This window comes from Zingiber officinale, chromosome 2B (assembly GCF_018446385.1).
Source record: "Zingiber officinale cultivar Zhangliang chromosome 2B, Zo_v1.1, whole genome shotgun sequence".
NCBI lineage: Eukaryota > Viridiplantae > Streptophyta > Magnoliopsida > Zingiberales > Zingiberaceae > Zingiber > Zingiber officinale.
This window is the reverse complement of record NC_055989.1, coordinates 112,139,307-112,166,131: the sequence shown is the minus strand read 5'-3', so window position 1 is coordinate 112,166,131 and position 26,825 is coordinate 112,139,307. Positions and strand designations below refer to the sequence as shown.

General features: G+C 37.8%; 1 protein-coding gene across 1 annotated transcript; it reads left to right on the top strand.

The window, feature by feature from the left end:
- Window positions 1–8,183: 8,183 nt before the first annotated feature.
- LOC122046824 (protein CIA1-like) lies at window positions 8,184–25,422 on the top strand. The gene is made up of 10 exons (XM_042607720.1): window positions 8,184–8,451; window positions 10,070–10,216; window positions 10,349–10,567; window positions 10,683–10,747; window positions 11,960–12,025; window positions 12,098–12,178; window positions 19,048–19,110; window positions 23,743–23,812; window positions 24,749–24,832; window positions 24,927–25,422. The coding sequence occupies exons 1-10, from the start codon at window positions 8,266–8,268 to the stop codon at window positions 24,999–25,001; spliced, it is 1,056 nt and encodes a 351-aa protein (XP_042463654.1). The 5' UTR covers window positions 8,184–8,265; the 3' UTR covers window positions 25,002–25,422.
- The last annotated feature ends 1,403 nt before the right edge of the window (window positions 25,423–26,825 follow it).

Here is a 26,825-nt window from a genome sequence, read left to right as displayed (position 1 = left end):
AGGTCAAGGTTGACCTGGTTAACCAAGCTGAGTCTTGGTTTGGGTTTAGATGTTTGACAATAAGATATTGATCGAAGAAGAGTCAAGTAGGTCAAGGTTGACCGGATACTTGACTGGGAAGTCCTAACTGGCATGTTAGGCAGGTGAAAATCCTGGTGAGTAAAGCCAGGTGAAAGTCCTAGTGAGTGAAGCTAGGCAGAAGGAAATCCTGGTGAGTGAAGCCAGGTGAAAGTCCTAGTGAGTGAAGCTAGGCAGAAGGAAATCCTGGTGAGTGAAGCCAGGTGAAAGTCCTAGTGAGTGAAGCTAGGCAGATGGAAAACCCTAGTGAGTGAAGCTAGGTGAAAACCCTAGTGAGTGAAGCTAGGTGAAAGTCCTAGTGAGTGAAGCTAGGCAGATGGAAAACCCTAGTGAGTGAAGCTAGGTGAAAGTCCTAGTGAGTGAAGCTAGGCAGATGGAAAACCCTAGTGAGTGAAGCTAGGTGAAAGTCCTGGTGAGTGAAGCCAGGCAAGGAAGGAAATCCAGATGGATCAAGAATGATCGGACATCTGGTGTTGGGAAGTCCAAGTAGGTCAAAGGATTGACTGGATACTTGGCAAGGAAGGAAGTCCAGATGGGTCAAGGTTGACCAGACATCTGGTGGAGTCAAGTAGGTCAATGGAGTGACCGGATACTTGGCAGACTAGTAAAAGTCCAAGTGGGTCAAAGGATTGACCGGACACTTGGTGGGAGTCTGGCAGGTCAAGGGAGTGACGATGCGAGGCATGATGTACCAACAGGTCAAGGTTGACCGGATGTTGGTTAGGGAGGTTTGGGACTTGGTTTTGGGCAAAACCAAGTCGGATCGATCCGTGGATCGATCAGGCCGTGGATCGATCGGTGGATCGATCCAGTTCTTCCGTAACGAGCCACGGATCGATCCGTGGATCGATCCGAGGTCCCGATCGATCGGCCGATCGATCGGGACGATGCTTCGCGTGATAAGCGCCGGATTGATCCGTGGATCGATCGGTAGCTCTGACTGGCGCCTCAGATCGATCCGTGGATCGATCAGCCTCCGATCGATTCGGAACATTCGAATCGATCGGGATCCGACCGCGTCGGGTTTAAAGCCGCAGGCGTGGTCTTCGGCATATCTTCACGAGCTCTTCTTAGATTCATTCCAGCTCCTCCACAGCTCTCTACAAGCACGTGATCGCCAGTTCTTGAAGGTTCTTGGAGGCTTTCCAAGTCAAGAGGCGGATCCATTGCAAGAGGAAGAAGTTAGGGTTAGGGTTTTTACTGCACATCTTGTAAGCTTTTGCTTAACTTGTATTTCCCTTTCTTCTTCTTCTTGTATTGAGAGTGTTGTAGGGCTTCTCCGCCTTTGGTAGTTACCATAAAGGAGTGTTATTCATAGTGGAGGGTGTGTGCGTTGGTGTGGATCCTTGGATTAGTCACCTCTTGTGAGGTGGATACCAAGTAAAATCCTAGTGTTAGCGTTTTGTGTTTGTTTCTGTATTTTCCGCTGCACATCCAAGAAGAAACAAGCAACGCCAAGCAACGAAGCGCACCGAGCGAACGCGACGAGCTATTCACCCCCCCCTCTAGCTACTTTTGGTCCTAACATTTACTTTAGGAGGTGGAGCCATTTCATGGAGGAGTGTTAAGCAGAAATGCGTTTCGGACTCAACCATGGAAGCTGAGTATGTAGCAGCCTCTGAGGCAGCTAAAGAAGCAGTATGGCTCAGGAACTTTCTAATGGACTTAGATGTGATTCCTGGTTTGCCCAAAATCATCACAATTTATTGTGATAATAGCGGTGCAGTTGCAAACTCGAAGGAACCACGAGCCCATAAAGCAAGTAAACATATAGAGCGCAAGTACCACCTGATACGAGATATTGTGAAGCGAGGAGAAGTTGTCATCGCCAAGATTGCATCAGCGGATAACCTGGCAGATCCTTTCACTAAGGCCCTTCCGGCGAAAGCTTTCGATCGGCATGTGGAGGGAATAGGAATCAGATGTATGGTAGAAGATATGGCAGCTTAGTCATTAGTATAAGTGGGAGATTGTTGGAGTGTATACTGAAAGCCTAAGCTTTGTAAACATTCATTATGAATAAAGAATCACGTTTGGTCAAATTGTCTACATTTGTTTGTAGTTGTTCATATAATTTATATTGTAGATAACATAGTATGTGGTGTCACATGCAGAAGATGATGTTATCAGTACCTTATAAATTATAAATAGTAGCTCACGACTAAAATGGAAAGGAACAAACCATTAGAAGGTCATAGTGTAATTAGGTATTAGTTTATCTTGACTATATAATTACACTAGTACACTCAGAGTGTATTGAGTAGGACCATTAGAGGTCGTTTCTTTTATACTGACTTTGTAAAGGAACAAAGACCTCAGTTATTATGGAAGTGAGTGTTCTTAATCCTAATATAATAACAAGCACATATGTTTGATATTTATTTCTTTAATTTATCAATGGGTGAGATTTAGTTCGATGAATCAATAAACCTGATAAGTTGGAAAATGGTATCACTTATAATGTGTGTTGTTGATTATAGAAGGAAACTGTGTCCTAGAGATACTAAGTTGATAATGTCCTCAAGAGGAGCTCATAAAGATTGTCATGTTAAACCCTGCAGGTGGACTTAGTCCGAAATGATAATAAGGTTGAGTGGTACTACTCTTGGACTTAGATATTAATTAAATGAGTTGTCAGCAACTCACTTAATTAGTGGACATTCGATATCTTAAACACAGGGAGACTAAGTACACTCATAATAAGAAGGAGCCCAAAAATGTAATTTGGGATTGGTGCGGTAGTTCAATGATAGTTCTCTAGTGAAATGAATTATCATTGATAAAATTAAGTTGTGTGTTCGGGGCGAACACGGGATGCTTAATTTTATCGGGAGACCAAAACCAATTCCTCCTCTTGGTCCCTATCGTAGCCTCTTATTTGTAGAGTTCTATACCCACCTATACCCACCTTCTATACCCACCCAATAGGGGCCGACCAAGCTAGCTTGGGAACAAGCTAGGGTCGGCCTAGGTATGAATTTGGGTGGCCGGCCCTAGCTTGAACCCAGGCTAGTGGGGGCCGGCCAAATTAAATTAAAAAGGAATTTTAATTTTAATTTTTATTATGTGGAAGAAATAATTTATTAAAGAGAATTTAAATTAAAATATCTCTCTTATAAAAGATCTACAAAAGATTAAAGAAACAGATTAGATCTCTTTCCTTATTTGTAGATTGGTGAGATATTTTATTTTCTCTTTAAAATTATTCACATGTTGATAAAATTAAAATTATAGAAATTTCCTTTTATCAACCATGAAGAAATTTTAAAGAGAAATTTTATTTTTTTAAAATTTCCGGAAACAAATTAGGAAATTTTAATTGTTGATTGAAACTTGTCCAATTTGTTCTCCAATGATGTGGCCGGCCAATGTAGGTTTATTTGGGAAATTTTATTTTATTTTTCTCAATTAAATCATGTCAAGGAAATTGAGGAAATTTTATTGTAATTAAATTTCCTAATTTGCCTAGGCCAAGGAATATAAAAGAAGGGGTGAGGGTGCCTTCATGAGAGACAACATCTATTATTTCTCTCCCTCTTTTGTTCCTTGGTGTGGCCGGCCATCCTCTCCCTCTCTTCCTCTTGTGGTGGCCGAACCCTTCTCTTCTATTGGAGCTCTTGTGGTGGCCGGATACTACTCGGAGAAGAAGAAGAAGAAGGAGAGAAAACTAGCATCTCTTGGAGCTTGGTTAGTGTTTTGATTTTCTTCCTTGGTGAAGCTTTCTCTTTGTTGGCCGAACCTAGCTAGGAGGAGAAGAAGGTGATTGGTGGTTTCTCGTCTCGGAAGATCGTTGCCCACACAACGTCCGAGGTTAGAAGAGGAATACGGTAGAAGATCAAGAGGTTTTTCTACAAGGTATAACTAGTAATTTTTCTTTCCGCATCATGCTAGTTATTTATGGAAATAATACCAAATACAAGAGGCTTACGTTCTAGAATTTCGAATATGTTTTTCGATGTTGTGTTCTTTTGTTTTTTCTTTTCCTTGTGATTTGATTGTTCTTTTTGGTTAACCTAAAGTTATTTTAGGAAATTAAATATTATCTTTCTATAAAAGGTTTTGTCTAGTCGGTGGTGGTTGCTCCCATATCCAAGAAGGACATGTGCCTCGCCACGTCAGTACTGGGAACTAATTATGGAAATTAATATTTAATAGAATTAATAACTTAAGGAGACTTGGGTCGAACGTGTTAAGTTCTGCAGGAGATCCAAGTCAAAACCTAAAAGAACAAATAGATTAAGTTTTGGATCAAACGTGTTAAGTTCCGCAGGCGATCCAAAATTTAATTTAAAAGAACACATGGTAGCTAGGAAAAGGTTCAGACCTTTGTACAAAATTTTTGTACAGTGGAACCTATAGGTTTTCCAAGTAGCAACCAACAGCAAGGGACTCCTGCAGAGTCTTCAGCTCGTCCTGATGCCTGCTTGCGTCGGCCGCACGACCCTCCTTCTCTTGGTCGAGCTGCTCCATCAACCCTTTGATTTTCTGCTCCAATCCCCGAGCCTCAACATTCTTCTTCTCCAGATCGGAGATGGCCGTGTTTTTTCGAGTGGTGGCCAGAGTTATTTTGGTGTCAAGCGACTTGACTTGCCGCTCGGACTCGGCCAAGGCGTGAGCCTGATCGACCGTCTTCTTATGCTTGGGCGCCAGTAAAGATTGAGCTTTCTTCAGCTCCTTTTGTAGCTCGGAATACGACGGGCCTTGAGGGCCGGACGGACCAACTGCCGCCTTCAGTTGTCTCATCTCTTCATCCGCCATCGCCAGGCGGTTGGAAACCGCTATCTCCTCCACCCATCTTTGGCAACAGAAAATTATAATTATTGGTGGCCGATCGGAAACAATGTGTACAAAACTTCGAAGAACGCGAACTTACCCCCGTGGCCTCCTGCATATGGCTATTGGCCAAGTTCCGTAGAGGAATCAGCGCGACGCGCGCCCGAGCATCGGCCCACATCTCAGCTAGGGGCCCTTTCAAGGTAATGGTGTGCTCGGGAGCGGTTGGTCGGTCGGCCTCTGGCAGCAGCTCTTCAGTCGGGAGATGAAGAGTGACCCGAATCGTGCGGCCATGACCGGAGGTCGTCCGACCGGCAGTCGGAAGAGGATCAGAAGCTGGCGCAGAAAACTGGGAATGGATGGTTGAGCGTTGGACTGAGTGACGAGCGGGCGGAAGGGTGCTAACCGGAGTAGCCTCAATTGGAACAGCCGGCTCGTCCCATTCGGAAGGCGTCCGGTTGGACGAAATAGCTTCGACCTCTGGCGCCTTGCCCCGAGCAGTCGCAGTGACCCGCTCGGATGGTTGGACCGCGGAGGTAGCCGACCGCAGGGGAGTCTCCACTCGGCGTCTCTTGGGTAGAGGTTGCTCCTCCTCCCGAGCGGAACCTTCCTCGGGGACAGTTGGTTCCCCAGTGGGGGTGGCCCCGCTGGCCACGTTTTGTTGAGAAGCTGGAGCGGCCGACTCAGCCTGAGTCCCGCTTTCCCCTTCATGGGATCCGACCGGCTGGATACCCAGCGTTTCCATTTCTTTGGCCGCTGCGGCTTCAAGCGCTGCCGCCTTTCTCTTCAGAATGCCGGCCTTTACCGACTCCATGACGATATCCGCTGCAAAGGAAAGTAGAGAAATCAGTTAGCAATCCAAATAAAGGACCAAGTAAAATGCTTACCAAAGCCGCTCGGAAGGGGAGTCCGCATTGGACTCAGGCCGAAGATGTACATCACTCCTTCGTGAAGAAGCTTATTGATGTCAAGCCGCAGACCGGCTAGCATATTTGCCACATAGAGGTAGTCCGGTCGAGTCTTGAATTTCTTCAGCTCGGGAGTGGGGGGCAAGCCGACCTACCACTTGGTCGGGAAGTTGGCCTGATCGGGCATACGGATGTAGAAAAAATAATCTTTCCAATGTTTATTGGAAGTGGGTAGTTTGTTGAAGAAGACTAAGCCGGGCCGAGCTTGGAACATGAAGGTGCCCGGCTCGGCTTGCTTAGGGTAATAGAAATAAAAGAAGACCTCCGGTCGGAGGGGGATGTTGTGAATCTTGAACAAAACAACAACACCGCAGAGAAGACGAAAGGTGTTGGGTACTAGACTGCCGAGCGACACACCGAAAAAATTACAAACGTCTAGGATGAACGGATGTACAGGGAAACGCAGACCAGCGGTAAACTGGTCGCGGAAAATACAGAACGCTCCGCGCGGCGGCCTTTGCGGCCGAGCGGAAGGACCGGCTAAAAGAAGTTCAAAATCTTCGGGGATTTCGAAATTGTCGGTCAGAATATCAAAATCACGCTGGTCGAATCGGGACTGCATGGTGGTGTACCATGGGCCGAGCGACTGTTCTTCGGGACGGGAAGAGCTAGCCATGGGCCGATCGGAATGAAATCAGGAAAGATGACAGACGAAAACAAGAAGAGAGCACCAGAACAGTACCCAGGAGCAAAAACGGGAGAAAGAAATGCGGAGGGAACACCGGAAATGAGGAAGAAAAGTTATAAAGCCTTACAGAGAGGAAAGTGATCAAGGAAGAGGCGCCGGAGAGCGTCGGAAAGCGTCGGAGAACAGAAACAGTATCGCCGGAGCTCCAAGCGCTGGGGGCAGGGGTTGAAATCGCGAAAGCAAGTGAAGGGGAATGGGAGAGAGTGAATATTTTATATGGCGGGGGTCGGGCGACCTCCGCCGTTGGATCCAGGTCACGGGAGTCAAAGTGCACATCGCGCCGTCCATTTCGAACCGCCTCGATCCCATCAAAGCCCCACGCCGCCTCCACCGTACGATGACGACAGTGCGCCACGTGGCAGTCAGCCATTCGAGGCATTTAATGAGCGCATGCTCAGCCTTAATGTCAAGGATTGGCGTAGGTTACGAGGGGATCCGGTGAGTGCCATGGTTGATTCACTTTTTAAGGCCATCTCTGCGGTAGGCCGATCAGAGGATACTAGCACGGAGGAGCCGCCTGGCTAGATTCGCAGTCCAGTTAGTCGGACAAATCGCCTCCTTCGACTAGACTTGAAGGGGAGGCAAGTGATCCGGTTGTAAGAACAGGGGACCCCCGTCCAGTGGAGTCAACGCCACGTGGAAGTCAAAGTGGCAGGAGGCCGGCCAGAGAGGGGTGGGTCCGACCGGTCGGTCGGCCGGCTGGTGTCTGGTTGATTGTTAAAGGCGCCCTGTCGAAAAACAGGGTTCCGGCGCTCAGTGGACAAGATCGCAGGGCTGAGCGGACTGCACGCTTGGCCAAAGGCATAAGGTAGCATACTACTAATAGTCTCCACAAATCGTGTGATTGAGAATCTCCTCAGTAAACCACCGCATACGTCCGCCGGATGTAGCGGAAGCTGGCCGGCCGGACGCTAGATCGCGAGCAAAGGGGAAAAGATCTTTCCCTGACAGCGGGTATGTTCCACATGTAGGCCATACTCCGAATCTTATGACAGGAGGTTCCTCTGTCCCATCGAGGACATACTTGGACTGTAGCAGTATGGGTCAGGTAAGCTCACTGACATGCCCTCACTGGGGTATGGGCCGCGGACACGTGTACACCTTGGTATGTGTACACTCGCTTCTCCGCTGCCCTATATAAAGACCCTCATCCTTCGTCGGAGGTATGCATTCTGATATTTTGGGAGCCACTCCTTCATTATTTGCTTGCCTAACTTGAGCGTCGGAGGGTCGCGCGCCGGGAGCCCCTTCCCGGCCTGACTTCTGTGCAGGATCGCCAGAGGTTCGTGCTACCAGTCGAAGATTCACGTCAACAGCCGGGAAACGCCACGTGCCCAACGTCTGTTGATTCAATAGTCGGATAGGATCATTCATATTTTGTAGCTATTGTTCTGTTCAATAATATTTATATTATAGTAGTTGTTATAATGTACTTGATCGATTTAGAATTTAACGTGTGTGATAGAGATAATAATGTTATAGGATGTTATTTTATAGGGGTTGATGGGGTTGGGACATATGATAATTTTAAAAAACTAAGGTCGCTCTTTGAATTTTAAAAAATTTTTACCCATAAAAACTAAAAAACTTTTGAGGATATTTCAACATATTTGAAAATCCGAAAAGTATTTTTTTTCAAATAAAGATTTTGTGGGGTGCAAAATTAAATTTGAACAGTCTATCTCTCGAGCCTCGAGTCCGATTCCGCAGTCTATTGTCCTCAATCTATCTCCGACTTCCGCGGGGATCATCGTATCAATGGAGCTATCTGATGACCGACATATGGAGCTGCGGGAGATCCAGAAGCTGGAAGGCCACTCCGATAGAGTGTGGAACCTCGCGTGGAACCCGGACTCCACCTCCCCGCCCATGCTGGCCTCCTGCGGCGCCGACAAGACCGTCAGGATCTGGCAGCAAGGGACTTCTGGATCCTGGGTTTGCAAGGTTTGATTTCTTTTTTTCGCAGCAGTTGGATTCCTCAAAGGACAGATTTTGGTAATTTTGATTAGGTCAAAATTGAATTTTTACTCATTTGGGGATAGTTGTACTCTATTAGCCTTTAAGATGGAGCGTTAGGTATGTGCCTGTGTGATCGGATTTCGGAGGCAATTGTTCATTGACATCGAGTTACATTGATTCTTTTTCGCTACACTCTCTCTAGATGTATCTCTGTGTACCTATATCTTTCACTATGCTATGGATACAATCTGTTTTGATTGGTTAAATAACTCAAACATGCCGTTTCAATCTTCAAATTTTAGTTGAGTTTTAGTACAAGCATGCAGTATTGGTTTGCGCAACAATGTTGGACACAATTTAATTAGGTGGGTAGGATTGCAGATTTTGAAACTTTAAACCAAAGACAATTTATATCAACTCATATAGAAATAAATAAAATAAAATATATATATGTAAATAATTAAAAATAACAAGGTTTGACTCAATTTGAGAAACTTATAGCTTGGCCCAATCCAACTTTAATCAAGACTTGTTATACAATTCAATAAATAACAAGCTACAAATTACTAAAATTTAAAATAACACATCTATGACTTGGTTATGCCCTTGAAAAAGGCAGTTAGCATATGCAAGGATGTCGCCCTTAAAATAAGAAATTTGATCTTTATTCTTACCTAAATTGGAAAAAACCAAATCTTCCAGGTCCATACTTGTGTTAAATTCTTTTGGGGTTTTGACTCAGGTATTCATGTAATGCGATACAATCACATTGCACTGCATTGGATAGTATAAACTTGTACTTTAAATCTGTACATTCTAGTAGACTATCTAAATAAAAAAAAAAAAAAATCTTATTTTGGAAATTCAAATTTCTTCATGTTGCAATACTGTAGTCCAAATGTACCTAAGTTTTTTATTTGTCTAACACAACAAGAAAGAACACTGGCTAAAATTCATTTGTAAAATTGGTCTCAGTATTTGAATTTAATAAGAAATTTCTGCAGCATACAAATATGCGCAAGCACATGCACATGCTCACTCTTAGATATATAGATTCGGGAGGCAATAGTGTCTTCTACTTTGTTTTAAGGAAAACGAATGATGGAGACCAGTACAATAGCATGCCACTCCTCATGTGATTCAACTAATAAATGCTTTGTTAAGCTTCCATTCAACTTTTAATATTACACATCCTCTTGGTAAGAAGTTGTCGCAAATCTCTGAAAATCCAACTTCTATTATACTAATTGATTTAAAATTTAAGCGCTCAGCGCTTTTATTGTTTGTCTATGATTTCTAACCTTTTTTTTTAATCAATTTTTTTGTTCCTTTGTTTTAGTCAACATTGGTCTCCCAAATCCTCACTTAAAATAAAATTATATATTATTAGGAAACCCATTTTGATTATCTATTTTCTGCCATCCTAAACTGAATTCGAACTCCATGTTTTCACTGAAATAGAGGCATGCATCATGCTTGTTTGGATACATTTAAATTCTGTTTTTTTTCCTGCTTTATCACGCTGATTATTGTATTTGAGTAACCTACTGAAGAAACGTCTCTGCTCTGCTTGCACTTAATTAACCTATTTTCATTATAATAGGCTGTTCTTGAAGATAGCCATACTCGTACAGTTAGATCTTGTGCTTGGTCCCCTTGTGGAAAGTTATTAGCTACTGCAAGTTTTGATGCTACAACTGCCATATGGAGACATATTAGTGGTGACTTTGAATGCATTGCAACGTTAGAGGTAAAGACCAATTAAACACACATTTGATATTCTAAAGTTTCACTTACGCTACAACCTCTAGTTTTTCTTCAGAATTAGACATTTTGAAAAATTAATCACGACATCTTGTTTATTTCTTTATTCCATTCTTAGGGTCATGAAAATGAAGTGAAGAGCGTTTCTTGGAATGCCTCTGGATCGTTGCTTGCTACATGTAGTCGAGATAAAACTGTTTGGATCTGGGAAATGCTGCCCAGCTCTGAGTTTGAGTGTGTTTCAGTATTACAAGGTCATACACAGGATGTTAAGATGGTTCAATGGCATCCATTTTTGGATATTTTAGTTTCTGTCAGCTATGATAACTCCATCAAGGTATAGAATTGCAAATCAAGTGATGTTATTTCCTTCTATTAGTAAATATGAGCTCAAGTCAACTTCTGGCAATTATTACTTATTGGCCAAAGTTTAGTCATGGTGTGGTTGTTAGGTCTGGGCAGAGGATGGTGGTGGTGATGACTGGAACTGTGTGCAAACAATTGATGAAATTAGCAGGTACTGAAATCTGTAGTTAGTCTTTTCTAGTGTTCTGATTGTTTTAGATTATCTCAAACAATTTGTTCTTGCTGCTGTCACAGACACCAGTCAATTATAACTGTGGAACTCAAAGCTTGATAATTAGTCCAATGCTTTCCAATTTGATCTTTTCTGAACTTTATCATGATCATTAAAACTTAAGCTATGATACTCAGCGAATCAACGCCATGTAGAACTGGTTAAAGAAACATAGTCCTTAATCAGTCCAATGCTTTCCAATTTGATCTTTTCAGAACAAATTTTATTTTATTAGCTGCTCTAGATTTTGCACAATAAAATAGTTCATCTTCAGCTGGATCTTTGACAAATCACTTAAAAGATTGTTCTCTTACAGTGCCGAAGTAAATTCCTCAATTGCCAACTTGATTTTCTCATAATCAGTTGAGAGAAAATTCTTAAAACAGTGAAGTGTTCTTCATCCTGCTATTGAGTCACTTGATGATCAAATGTCTTGTAGAGATAATAAACAACCAAAAGGTTGTTTGGCCATTCAACTTCTATTTTCATATCCTTCCACATCTATCTATTGAGATTTTGCATTTAGCTAATAGTAACATTGCTAATATTTAAAGTGTCAATGTCGAATGCCTTTTATTTTTTCATGCCATCATGATGCATCAAATTATAAAGTGATTGTGGCACTAACAGTGTTTAATTTAAAGTCATGTTCAAAATGCAGTTCTTATTCAAAGCAAATGGATATTTGGTAGCCAAGATTCCTGAAACACCTAAACGAGAGACATGTGCACGGTAAACCTAGGTTTATCTTGTAGTCTGATCATCAACTTCATCATATAATAATATATTGCAACTTGTCAATGGCAAACTTAGGTTTGTTACTGTCAATTACTGAACCAGAGTGGACACGGGATCTATATAAGAGTCTATTAACTAAATAATTCATTACTTGAAATGCAAATGGTTGCTTTTCAGAAGCACTTTTGTTTCTATGTTGTCGTCATCGTCATCATCATCATTAAGGTGGAATTGTGCCAACTATTTGGGATCAGCTACATGAATCATAATCCTTAATTGAGTTTTATCAAGAGTCAGAACTGTCGCTAGATATATATTTAGAAGTACTTACAGGTTATAACTTCCAAGTACTTTTGAAAATTATGGTGAAAGGGGCTTACAGTTTTTTGTTCCTTGTATTTTGGTGCTTCTCAGTGGTCATACATCAACGGTCTGGGCACTATCTTTCAACTCAGCGGGAGATAGAATGGTTACTTGCAGGTATGCAGCTAATAACCTGCCTAGTTATATTGTCTGGAATTGTTGACAGATCAATTTACTTTGGTCTTGAAGTGATGATCTTACATTGAAGATATGGGATACCTCAAGCAACCTACAGGGAATGAATGGGGATACTGATAGCTGCAAACTTTGGTGAGATATATTTTCCTGTGGCTGTAGTCATTACTTTTTTGTTGAATATCTATTGATGTTTCATGGTTATAATCTCACCATGTGTCACTCATCCTTAACTGAAGGAACTTTATTGGCATAAAGTCTACCACACCCCATCCAAGTTTGGTCTACTGAATGATAGACGTCATTTGATGCATGATCTGAAGAACTATCCGTGTAAACTAACTTAACACATATCTCATGCTAAAATGTGAAAGAACATTGATAGGTGAGATTGACTTGGCAATAAACCTATAATTGGAGGCCAAAGCAAACAACAATAGAAGTGAGAACAGATGGCAATAGGTCAATATTAGATGTGCATGGATAACATTCCCCAATAAGGATATTGATGAAGATTAATAAGCTTTAAATCTACACTAATTATCTACTTAAAGTAACACCATTTAACAACTTTCTGATAACATCAATTAACAACTTTAAGCCCCGGGGCATTGGTGCAGTGGCAGGGTGCCTTCTTAGTTTCCTAAGTATAGGATTGAGTCTCAGTTTCGGCGAATTAACGGATAAATTGTTCTTAATGAGTGGTTGACCTAAGAATGCTTGGTTGATGGTCCACCTGTTGCGAGCGCTTCCCGATTTACTTGGTGGCCGGTGAAAAACTTTCATATGGCCGGGCCAGTCTCCTATGATTAGTCGGCGTAAGCTGGATATGTGGTGTTAACTAAAAAAAAATTTAACAACTTTAAGTTATCACTAATTATATCTTTTGTATTATGGTGAAACACAAAAGCCAAGTTTACTAGCAAAAGTGTATCGTTTTGATACATGGGTTGCCATCTAACTAATGTGCATTGGGGCCTCGTGGCTACCCCAATGGGCTAGAGCTCTATATCACATGGCTTGTTTTTTTTTTTACTTTTTGAATTCTTTTGTATTCGTTCTCTTATAAATACGTCATCATTAGACAAACTTTTACCATGCAACTTGAAGGGCATTCAATTTCAAGGGTGTGTTTTTTTACAACAGAAGGAAACCAAGAATGAAATAAAGTGATAAAAAGTTTTTTCTAGCAACACTTTTCGTTCATTTCCTTTGGCTGACTAATGGAGATATGAAAAAGAAAAGAAATATTGCTTTAGTTTTCCTCTATATTAGTTGCATTTGATTTGAATGGAAAAGTCACTGTTACATGCAATGAAGCTCAAATCCAAACTTATGAAAATTCAAAAATGTTTTCCTTTTAAATCTATTTTTCATTATTATTTTTTATGTTTCTAATAAATAAAGTTTTTTTTCACCTTCTTTCTTTCTCACTAAGGGAACAAATAGATGGAAAATATTTCACAATTCTTTTTTTTTTATAATTTTTCTATCTTTTATTTCCCTAGTTGCTTCCTTCCTTTGTAGGAAACACGGTCTAAGTCTTAATCAAGTTATGCTCTAATTGGCATGTTCCATTTTTGTCATCCTAATTTGCCCTTCTTAGCCACATTGAAGTTAGTAATCCTATTATTTGTTTGGTTATGCCACAATCTTTTATGAGGATAATCCTCATAATGAAGGGAAAAGATTGAATGCCCATCTCCTTTGCTCCTTGGGGAGGATCATAGTTGGATACTTCTAGGGAGCAAGACAAGCACACTTGAATGATAGGTAAGAAATGTTGGATCTCGTGAGAGAAAGAAAATAATGAGAGAGAGATCATGTGGGGAAGGATATAGCAATACTTATTGGCAAGGTGTAGTGAGATGGGGCTCATCCTGGGTGGTAGGGGAACATGAGGAAGTTAGGGAGACTACGACACAAAGGGAAAGAAAAACTCAAGTAAACTTTTAACTAACCACAAACTGACTGGGTAAACACGAAAATGGGATATAATTGGGATTCAGTCTGAGCCCAAAGAAAATCCAACTTGATCCCTACTTAACCATAACCTAGAGTCTCAAACGAGCCTCAAATTGAACCCCAATCAAGGCTTGTTTCATCAAAATCAGCCCTAAACTCAACAATTCAATTTAACCTCAAATCCAATCACTAAAAATTAATTAACACTTCTATCTAATGATAAATCTTTAGATAAATTTCAGGTCATAACAAAATCACTTGTTGGAAAATGGTGAGAAATGTTTGACCTTCTGATTTTCTGATCTTGTTCTTTTGCTTAATTGTTTTTCTTCTTGTATCGCGTCTTCATTCCAATTCTACATTAAGTGATATAATTGGAGGATGATAGTACAACTATAGCAAATGGTGTTGTATGTCCTATCCATAGTTTGTAGGATCGCGATCCTATGCAGAATCGATTTGGCTCAGAATTGGATTGGTTGGGATCGAATAGTAGAATCATACGATTCTATCAAAAACTCATAAAATTTAATTTAGTATTTGATAAGATGATCAATAAAGACCAAATCAATTTGATATTTGATTAAAATTCCGTTTAAAATAAATTTAATCAAATTAATATTCATAATATTATTGCAATAGTAGGTCAAAAATATATATAATAAATAAATAAAATTTATTTTAAATTTTAATTATATATTTTAATAGGATAATTTGATTAGGATTTGAGAAAGTCTTTTTAAACTATCTTATTTAAGTTGAGAGTTGATTGAATTAATTAACTAATGCTTCAATTAAAAACCTAAAAACCTAAAGTTCACTCGTCGCTTGTCATTGTTCTCCTCTCCCCTCACCCGTGTGAGGCGCTCACTGCCATTGCTCCCCTCACGACCTCACCCATGCGAGGTGCTCACCGCTGGCCGTCGTTGCTCCCCTTTTCCCCATTGCGAGCGGTTGGAGAACCATCGAAGATGCCTCCTCACACCTCCCCTTCCGCAAGCCACCGACGTTGCCTCCTTGTGCATGCCTGCACGTCCCATCCGCTGTCGCTGCCCACCGAGACGCCAATGAGGACGCTTGGTTCTGGTGCCGCATCCGGATCGTTTGTAACGTAAGATCGATCGATCCTGTTTCGATTCTACTACAAAACTCGATATCAGTCGATTCCGGATCAATTTAGTGCTTCTGGATCCTACGATCTGGATCGTGATTTGACAAACTATTGTGCTAATGAATGAATCCATCAAATTATTATGTTAATGTTAGGTTGTTCTTCGGAATGAACGCATTACAGGGTCCGACTATAGCGTCTTGGCGATGACTGCTACATCTCCATGAGAACTCGGGTGTAGTGTTAAATATGCAAGAGTTCTCACACCGTAGGTTGGATAAGAACAAATATAATAAAAAAGTTAATGGTCTAAGATTTAGAACTTGGAATATAGGAACATTCACTGGTAAAGCAATGAAGGTAGTAGATACAATGATTAGAAGAGAATTAATATTTTGTGTTTACAAGAGACAAAATTTGTAGGAGACAATACAAATATGATCGAGAACTCCGGTTTTAAGTTATGGTAGAATGAGTAAAATAAGAAATGGAATAGGTATTATTGTAGATAGTTCGTTAAATGATGAAGTTATAATGAGTAGTTAAAAAGGAGGATAGGATTATAACTCTCAAGATAGCAGTGATGAAAAAAATTATTAACGTAATTAACATATATACATCTCAAGTAAAATTAGATGAAAAACCAAATCTAGGTTTTGGGACGATCTAGATGAGGTGTTATAAAACATTCTGCCAAATGAAATGATTCTAATAGGAGAAGATCTAAATGGGCGTATAAGAGTGAAAAATGAGAAATATGATAAGGTGCATGAGGGTTATGAGTTTGGAACAATAAATAAAAAGGAAAAATTATATTGGATTTTGCGATAAAATATGACTTTATACTAGCTAATACGTTTTTTTAAGAAAAGAGAAGAACACTTGATCATGTTGGGAATAATAAATCACAAATTGATTTTCTTATGGTTAGGAAGAAGGATATAAATATTTGTAAAGATTGCAAGGTCATTCTAGAGAAAACTTAACTATAAGGTATTATGAAAACATATACATTTCAAATATAATATCAATAGAAGGAAAATATGCATGACTTCTAAATTAAGGAAGTTAAAGGGTGGGAAGCAAACCATATTATTTACGGCGACTCGAATACGACATAAGATAAAATGGTAGTAAAGTTGAAAATAGTAGCCAGGAGTATACTCAGTGAGTCAAAGGGACGTGCACCACCAAGTAAAGAATTTTGGTGGTGGAATGAGAAAGTACAGGAGAAAGTAAAGGAAAAACGAACAATCTATAAGGTATTATATACTTGTAAGAACGAGAAAAACTTTAAAAAATATACAATATCCGAGAAAGAGGCTAAGAAATCAGTGAATGAAGTTAAGAATGGAACTTTTGAATGCTTATATCGAAAATTTGATACAAAAGAGACATTTACAGAATAACTAAAACGAGAGAGAGAAAGACAAAGGATCTTATTCAAATAAGATATATTAAAGGTGAATGTAATATGACACTAGTAAAGGATGAGTAAATAAAAGAACAGCGGAAGAGGTATTTTCTTTAACTTATTAATGAAGTTATAGGTAATTTAAGTTGGTCAAATGAGTATATAAATTTAAATTTTTATCGTAGAATTTAAATTCAGAAGTAGAACAAGCTTTAAATGAAATGTTAAATGGAAAAGTAGTTGCATAGGTATGAAAGTGTTTAGGAAAATAAGGTATTGACTTACAAAGTTATTTAACTTGATATTGAAAATGAAAAAAATATCTGATCAATAGAGGGTAAGTACTCTAGTTTTTTTATATAAGAATAAAAGAGACACACAAAATTGTGTAAATTATAGGTATTAAACTAATGAGTTCATGAAACTTTGAAAAAAAATAATATAAAAAATTAAGGAAGGAGACGACGGTGATCGAAAATCAATTTTATATTCATGCTAGAAGGTCAACAATATAAGCTATACATTTTCTCAGGCAACTAATTGAAAAATATCAAGAATAAAAACAAGATCTACACATGATATTTATTAGAAAAATATTATGATAGAGTCTCAAGAGAAATTATATGGAGAATTCTAAAAAAGATAGGTGTTAGTATAGCCTATATTGAACTAATTAAAAATACGTACATGGATGTAACGATAAGAGTGAATATTTCATGCATAATAACCGAATCATTTACATCAAGAATCAACTCTAAGTCCCTATCTGTTTTACACTAATCATGGACGAACTTATTAGACACATCCAAGACGTGGTATCATGGTGCATGTTGATTGTAGATGATATTGTTTTGTTAGATTAAACACGTGAAGGAGTAAATGCTATACTCGAATTTTGGCGGGAAACACCGAAAGTGAAAGGTTTTAGATTTAGTAGAATAAAAATAGAATATATGGAATTTAAGTTTAGCAATATTAGACGTAATGAGATAATTGTTAAGATAGAAGATGACGAGTTGTGTGGAACTGAGAGCTTTAAGTATTTAAGTTCATTTTTGCAAAAGGATGGAGCATAGTTTGAAATCTCGTGTTGTATCGGACAAAATGGGTGAAACATTTTGTTCTGCTTACAGACCGGCATTGGCACGTCCAGCATGAGGCCTACGACCACAGCAGAGGGGTTGCGCGACCCTGTCAGTCGCGGCGGAGGGATCGCGCAACCTCGTTGGCAATGGTGGAGGGATCACGCGACCTCGTTGGCAATGGTGGAGGGGTCGCGTGATCATTGGCCGTGACGGAGGGGTCGCGCGACCTCGTCGATACGATGGAGGGGCGTTGTTAGATGCGAGGGTTAGATTTTTTTTAATTAAAACTTATGTTAATAAACTTAGTCAACTCATAGCTATGATAGAGATAATCTAAATAGGCTTAATTAAATCATAATAAAATTATCTCATTAATTATATATTTTATTTATTTTAATTTAAAAAATATATAATAAATTATTTATTTATTTATTATATTAGAGAATTATGATTCCATTTTTTTCCTTTTTTTTTAAAATTTATTTTTAATATTTTAAAATATTTTATCTTTAAAAAAATATCAAAACCATATTGACACAACACGATACAGTACCGAAATTGTATTGTTCCAGTCATAGACCGAAACTCTGATACGACTCGAGATTTTAAGCTATGAGATGAAGGGATTGAGAGAGATGTCTTCCATAGAATACAAACAGGATGATTGAAATGAAAGAGACGTGTTCTATGTGATCGTAAAGTACTCCTAAAATATAAAAGGAAGTTCTACAAAATGACGGTTAGACCTGCTAAGTTATATGGAATTGACTGTTGGGTTATAACTAGAGCACATGAGTAGACAATGAGAGTTGCAGGGGTGAGGATGTTAAGACAGATGTGTAGACATACGAGAATGGGCAGGATAAGAAATAAGAGAAAGTTGGGGCTGCATCTACTGAGAGAAAACTCTAAGAGATATATTAAGATGTTACAGACATGTGCTTAGATGACCAATAAATGCTCGAGTTTGGTGATGTGAAATTATGATAAATATGCACATCAAACGAGGAAGAGGTAAATAAAAAAAGACTTGGTTAATAATAATAATAAATTAGGATAAAGTTTATTTAAATATAGATAATGATTTAGTAGGCGATAGAGTTCAATGTTGTATTTATTTGATATGTTATTTGTCTGGTCTGATAGTTGTTTATAATTTCCTATCACTATCAGGGAAATCTCGTTTTGGACTGGAACACACAATTTTGTTTTCTGTGTAATCTATTCAAACCAAAATCTCTCCAGCTTATAGTTGTATGCAGATTGGCTTCATCATTTTTTCTTTGTTATAATCTACTGCATAAGTTTTATTTTGGTGTCTAGACTGAGCATTACTTCACGAAGAATTTCAATTATTTGAATTTCAAATGTCTTTAGTTCAGGAAACGCCTATGTATCCTTTCTGGCTGATGAGTTTTTTCTTCTTCAGGAAACACCTATATACATTTCCTGGCTACCATGATCGAACAATATTTACTGTGCATTGGTCAAGGTACCAACTTGATTTTCTTGCAAGGATCAAATTTGCTATACCAGTGCAGATATTGCAAAATCGTCTATTTTTCTAGACGAATCACACGCCTATTTTTCTTTTTTACTTTCTCCTTTGTCAAAATCGTCTTGGTCATTCATTGTTACATTGCAAAATACAACGTATTTTTTTGCAGCATTTATTTTTTTGCTTTAGATAACAATAACACTCTCTAACAGGTATAACCAAGACTAACTTTTTTGCTTCATTTCTTACTGGTTTCTCATCTACTTTTGGAATTGAAATATTAGTTTCAGTGAAATACTTTGTCGCAATACAGCAAACTGAGAAGAACTCCAACTACCTAAAAATTTGGGATTTGACGATTCCATCAGAAATGGTTGGATTATGGAATTCCAGTTATGATAGTAGATTACTATTATACTCACAACTGATTGATTAGTCTGCTATTGATGTAGATATATATTGTCGCCATACAACAAACTGGGAAGAACTCCCAACTACCTAAAGATTTGGGATTTGATAACCCCATCAGAAATGACGGGATTATGGAATTCCACCTTTGAAGTTGATTACCATTATACTCACAACTGATTGATTAGTCTATTATTGAATTAGAAAGTTAAGGAATAATTGAGTAAAGACCATGACAAGACAACCGTGTCTCCAATGTCTTCAAATGTTATTTATGATATAGGTCGAGATTTGATCTATTACTCCTTTGTTTCATTGAATTCATTGGTTCCAAACATAAGAGATAGAAGGATAAGAATTGTAATGACAATCAAATGAGAGAAAATGTGATAACTGACCAATTTAACATGTGTGAATAATATCAAAATGATAATATGCAGCAACAATAATAAAACTAATGGAATACATGGTAGCAACGTGATATAATGTAGGTCAGAGACCCCACTCATACTCCATGACTTATGATACTTCAGTATGCCACCCTTAAATCCATTAATTTACTTCTTTAAATGTGGCAGTAGACCAAGCCTCTAGAAGTATGATACGATTCTAGAACTCCTCACAATGACTAGATACAAAGTATTCGGGAAAACAACCTTGATTATACTCCTCTATAGTCTAGTCAACTCTTGATTTAGATTTTTCCTGACATTAAGAAACCTTTAGGATAGATATCCTCTATCTAAAACATCGATGCCTTGCTCACACTCTACAACTTACCTTGATTTTCCTAGACGAGCTCTGGTCATTGATAGATTGATAGAGACCTTTTAGTGAATGATATAATATAAAACTCAACCTCAATTATAGATAAGAATTTAACTCTAAGTGAGTAGAATGCTACCTAAGAGAGCTTCAATTCCAAAGATGAAATCTTGCATTTCTTACTAAAGCCTCTTAGTTTCCTTTTGACACTTGAGTATTAAAGATGTTTTCTTATAAGCCTTTATGCTAAAAGTTCCACCAAAAACTATTATTTATAGTCTTTTATTGGCACGTTGGTTGACCAAAAACTAACTTTAGTCCACCAACATCAAAATATAATTGTTGGAGACTCAATGTTCAATTAGTCGGAATCTTGTTTGGCACACTTTTCCAAAGAGGAAGTAAATCCTTTTAGGAGGCCAATGACCATAGATCGAACCTATCCCATTTTTTATAGACTCAACATTCAATTTTGTAGAATGTTGGTCGACTAACATTGAAGTTTGATCAGCCTATTTTTCTAGAGAGGAAGTTGTGTCAATGCAATTCTAGTTATTTCAATACTCAATCCTAGTTGATTGAGGTAATGCTCTAGTTGATTGGGGTAATGCTTTAGTTCATTGGAGCATGTCGGGCAACCACTTTTTAGTCAATTTATGAGCGTCATAAGCATCTCTAGGATCCAAGGTATGAGCCGTCGACAGAAACATAATTCAGGAACACCCTCTAAGGCTTAAGATGAAGCTCCTTAGACAACAAACTCTACCTAGAAATTAATTCCTATTAATGCAATCAATCTACATGAAGTAAACCCAAGATTATAACAATCAAACACAAGGGTCTTTGCTTGTGTCAACCTTGATAATTATCCATGAGTTCAAATTTCTCCATATGGTTCACATTCAATCCCTAAAGTCAATCATCTAAGTTTGACCACCTCAAACTTCAATCCTCATGAATCAATCCTGCACACTCAAGTAAGAGATCCAACACAAATTTCTAATTTAAATTGCATTGCTAAAATATTAAAACACTATGGTTAAAACTAACAAGGGAGGAATTGTTGTCCCAACTAATAGAAATTAAAAACTCAGCATTGTCTAACACTAAAACCTACTCTCTATCGATGTTTGTTTCTAGGTTTCGTTGTTCCCATAACTTATTAATTATATTACAACCACATTATATGATTAACTAATCTCAAATATAAAGTGAACTTTTATTTTAATTTCTGCAAACATATTTCATTCTACATATGTTTTTTTTTTAAAAAAAAATGCATTGAGAATACTTTTTTATTGGCTTATGAAGCACCAAAAGATTATTAGTGGCAATTTCTACCCTGCCTCAAGTTGGCTTTAAGTAAGCCTAATAAAAGGAAAAAGATTTTTTATAGTGTAAGATTGCAGTCAATGTAGAGAGGATTTTTTAAAGTCATGTGTAGTTATTATATTCTCCTTAGGCTAAAGGGAAAGTTTTATAAACTAGTACAAACCACGGTACCTGTAAGGAAGCAACACATACAAAAAGTTAACGGAATTGGATTAAAGAGGAACACGCCGAGTTCACAAAAACCTAAATAAAATATAGAAATAGTCAAAAGCAATTAGGTGTTTCTCCAATAGATAATGAAATGGGAAAAATATGATGAAATTATAAACATGTTTAAGCTCCAACTGATAGATTCTAAAGTTGAAGAGTTGAATCTATTAAACTAGGAGTAAGAAGTCGAAAGAGTGTGGCATTAGTCATATGTAATAAAAATAATTTAATTAATTTTAATTACTGATGGTATAATTAATGAAGGGCTAAGATCATATAGCTGACCCCAAATAGTTGAGGCAAAGGCTTGATGACTAGGAAACTATAATAAATGCTAACATTGGAAATACCAAAAAGTGCATAATTGATTCAGCAATAATATATTTTAGTTTCTTATTTCATACTATTTATTTGAAAATTTTGACAATAAAGGATTAGTACATTATAAAAAATGATATATTTTAAATAAATTATAGTTGTAATTAAATACTGACATTTTATACTTAGACTTTTGCTATTATTATTCTTTTTTTTTTGAAATACTTAATTATTATTATCTAATCAAATTATATGCAATGCTTTCTTTGGTAATCGACTCAATAATCTAAAGGAATTGATGTTATGATTGTCATGTCAAGAATGTAGTAGCAGTGAAGAGAATATGGATATAAAAGGAGATAGAAAATATTGCTTATATTAGTTAGATTTTTGGGATATTTGATATTGTAGAAGCCCTAGAGGATCCCTCAGAATGCCAAAGGTATTTAGGTGAAAGCCCTTAAATATTTAAGCAGAGTTTCACTTAACTTCGTAGGAAGGAGGTGGTGTGACTCTTATCTTTGCCCCCTCTGTCCCAATATCCTAGAGGTGAGAGACTGACTCATCATAGAGAAGCCTAATTAATCTAAATCCAATTCAAAACACTAGACATTTAGATGCAAGGTCCTTAGTTAAGCGTGTTTTAAAGTATTTAACTTGATCATCTGGAATTAAAGGGATGATGTGACTTATTATTCTGTGATGTTCTCAATTCCAATGATGTCAAAGGAGAGCTCAATCCAACCTGCCTAGATAGTTGGGTGATGGCTCCTTCTATAAAGCATGCATGTGATACTTTCTTGTAGCAAAAGCTGACTGTTGTTTTCATAAGAACTTTCTCAAGGTTGTTTTAGAATATCCAACGCAAAAAACTTTTACATCCAAAGTGCTTCCTCACTGCTTTACCAAACACAACCTAACAACAAATCACTGATATTAGAGATTGAAATTCAATACAGCTGTGCTAAAGTTTTCTTTCTGATTTTATAAGACTATCCCATGGACAATTTCATTTGTTATTAATCTTTTTTGTTTCAATAAAGCAATAGGGTAATATCTTTGACCTATAATTCCATTACTTAAATGATGGTAGCATTCTGTTGCTCGTCCTGTCACTGATGACATGAATTTTGAAGTTAAGGTGAGGGAGCATTGCAGTGTTTGGAACCCCTTCTAACATGCCCCACTCCATTTCCTAGGTACCGTGTAATAAGATTGGAGACAATGTTATGCTCTTATCAGACTACCAGTTATAAGTCCTGATTTGCTGTTTAAGTAGTCTTCTCGGATGGGTCTAATGGCTAGCACATGAGGTGTTGCCATCATGAGGTATGGGGTTCGAATCTCAACAAAGTCGAGGTAAATGCCTCCCTTATGTGCTAGTCACTATTCCAAAGGCTAGTAGCCGTCCGTGATTTACCTCCTTCCTGTTGGCCCTGGGACGGGTTGGCGGGGGCGCTGGGGGCGAGCATATTCGTCTTTTTGCCATCATGATTTTCTGTTTAAGTAAACTGTTATATATCACACAGCATGCAGTTTATCCCTTCACTGAAGAAATGTCACAGTGCGTGATGAGTATGTATCTAAATGCAGGGAGGATGTGATTGCTAGTGGAGCAGGTGATGACACCATATGTCTCTTTTATGAGAGCAAAGAGATTTCGGTACTTTTAATTCCCCTCCATTGTTTTTCTGTATGATAATTTTTCTTCAGAATAACAGAGTCTAATTCATGTGCTTGCTTGAATTAAATAATCTCTCTTTCTCACAGTGCAGTTTTTATCAATTTACTATGGATTATATTCACTTCCCTATTCCCTACACTAATCCATCTCTAATGTCAAAGGGGTTTTTTCTATTAAGAATTGTTTCTGAATCTCTAGTTTCATTTTTGGTGAAAAATCCACAGTACATGCAAGAACAGCCCTGAAGTTGTTTCAGTTTATCAAACCCTCGTACTGTGAATAAGCAGCTACTGTATTAGTTTTTCTGCACCTACAAATACTTTCCATGACTAAAGCCCTTCCGATCCGAAAGGAATCTCCTCCATTGGTCCACATAGTACTTGGTTCCAAGTTCCAACATCATCCTGGGTTCTCTTTTAGCTATTCCTCTCTTTTACCCGCTGTCTCTTTTTTATTTTCCTCATTTCTAGATATCAAATTGACTATCATATAGGAAATTAGCAGACTTCAAATACATATAATCAATTAAAACCTTTTTTTTTTCCATTTTTTTTTTTGAAAAAAAAGTATTAGACAAGCTGAAAAAAAAACTCAACCTCTCTGTACAGCATGAAAATGGATCACAGGCCATGGTTCCAGTTGTTTCCGAAGCTTTTGCTTTATCAATGCCCAGTATCATATCCAGTTGTTGCCAAACTTATCCGAGTTATAAGTGAGCTTATACAATCTGCAGGTTTTTGTTTTTTTTTATATCACCTTCATCTGGAAATTCATCTCAAATGTTGACATGTGTATATCGACGCACTGCTTGCTCATGCTATTGATATATTTCTTTTCCTGAAATTGTCGGCATTCACTTAATGTAGCAATCATTTATTACAAGGCAACCGAATCTATGTATAAATCTGGTTTCAGGATGCTAAACCAAATTACAAGATTCTGCTGAAGAAGGAAAAGGCACACGAGATGGACATAAACTCAGTGCAATGGAATCCCAAGGTTAACACTCGTATGCCCCTAATATATTCAGAGGCATCTACAGTTTACCCTAAGACTCCAGCCTTTGACAGCGTCATCCGGTTAAATTTTGCAGGAACCTCGGATTCTTGCTTCAGCTAGCGACGATGGCACAATAAGGATATGGGAACTATCAGAAGTGACAAGATGATCATTAGAGCCATGCAAATTTCGATAAGATTATATGTTATGCATCCTGATATGTATAAGAGGTGCTTGCTTCTATGTTGTAGTGGAACAAAGCAATTAAAAAAAGATTGAAACAGTTGAATTTTACCAAGATATGTTCATGACAATTCTGAAAAATGACGTGGACGTGGTGAAGCTAAATTGGCAAGTGAAAGACATGGTGCAGTAAAAGGGAAGGAATTCCAAGCAGAGTTATGGAGTATATATGAAAGATGGATTTGAATAGTTTCAGATGTTACTTATGAAGTTTGTGATAGATTTATTAATTAAATTTTAAATATTAGTCTCAAACAAGGTGATTTAGGGTTAAGATTGTATCAGCATTGAACTTTCCTCCTCTCTTTTCTGAATTTCTCTTTAATAGTATGATATTAGAGTGAATATTTCCATTGCTTATTTTCTCTTTTAAATGGTAATCTGTCTCCAGGCTTGTTGACTTTCCTCCTAAGTTGTTGGGAGCACAACTTGCAAAAGTCAAAATCTTGAATGTATTTTATTTTACATTTTACTTATACTTCAAAAATAGATTTTCTACCAATTAATATCTAGACTTTGCCTTCATTAATATCAGAAGTAGATGATTTTCTACCAATTCATCTATAGATAAATCCAAAACATACTTTTGAGCAACGGTACAGTGGCAGGACATCTTTTTAATTTTTCAGACATATAAGAAGTTTCAATCTTAATTTTTTATAATAAATCAATGATCTAAGAATGTTGGATTGATAAACTTTAATGATTGCTGAAAAATTTTTATGGGACTGAATTGATTACTCGCAGGATTAGTCGGTTAGCTAGTGTCAATTAAAAAACAAAATCCAAAACACAATATGCATACACAAAAATCAATCTTTAAAATTTTTATATCATTAACTAATTACAAGGGTAAACATCCTCCCTTTGATTTATCTACTTACCAAGTAAATCCGACTTCTCAAATATTTCTCATTTGAGAAAAAAAGATATTATTATTATATCCAACCTTAGACTCCACTAATTCTAAGGGCGTGTTTGATTCGGGGTTATCGCTGATAACCTTAGTTGGTTATCAACGATAACCTTGTTTGGTTTAAGTAATTGGTGATTCCTGGTAATGTAATATTCCCGCCACGTCAGCAATTAGGGAATATAACCCGGAATGGGAAAACCTTGGAAGCCTTAGGTTTTCCACGATTCCGAGGTTAACAAAATTTTTCTTCCCAGATTATCCTCCAAGCGACAAGCGGCAATGGTGAGCAGGTGGGCACCGTGGAGCAACGACGGCTAAGACGGAGCAACGACTGACAAAAGGATATATTTGAAAGGGTAAGTCACAATGTCTCCCAACAACTGACTTTGTCCAAGAATTTGATCACAACGAGCACATTCCTCGCCTTCTGAGAATCTAACCCTGACTATCGGGTTGCATTCTGCATGTCTTTACGTATAGCAAATATCTCAAATACTATCCATTTGCTATACAAGTTCCAGGTATAGCAAATATCTAAATAAATATATGCAATTTGAAAAATTAAAATCTGCACAAAGACCTGGATAAAGAGATTAAAATTAAAGTATTAATCGTATCTACTCAATAAACCATTTTCTACATATCAAATATATATTTTATATAATTCGAAACAACAAACGCTTTTCTTAAAACCCATGAAAAACCAAGAGCTGATTATCTTGCAATTAAATACAAAAGTTTTGACAAGAACATAAACACTAGGGCTGGAAATGACTCCAGTTTATCTGCACTCAACCTAATTAAATGACTCGAGTTTATCTGCACTCAACCTAA

Bases quoted from the DNA above. Each gene is read 5' to 3' on its own strand.
- LOC122046824 (XM_042607720.1), top strand. From the start codon at position 8,266: ATGGAGCTATCTGATGACCGACATATGGAGCTGCGGGAGATCCAGAAG. The intron at 10,568-10,682 runs GTATAGAATTGC...TGTGGTTGTTAG, and splicing joins GCTATGATAACTCCATCAAG to GTCTGGGCAGAGGATGGTGG. The intron at 10,748-11,959 runs GTACTGAAATCT...GGTGCTTCTCAG, and splicing joins ACAATTGATGAAATTAGCAG to TGGTCATACATCAACGGTCT.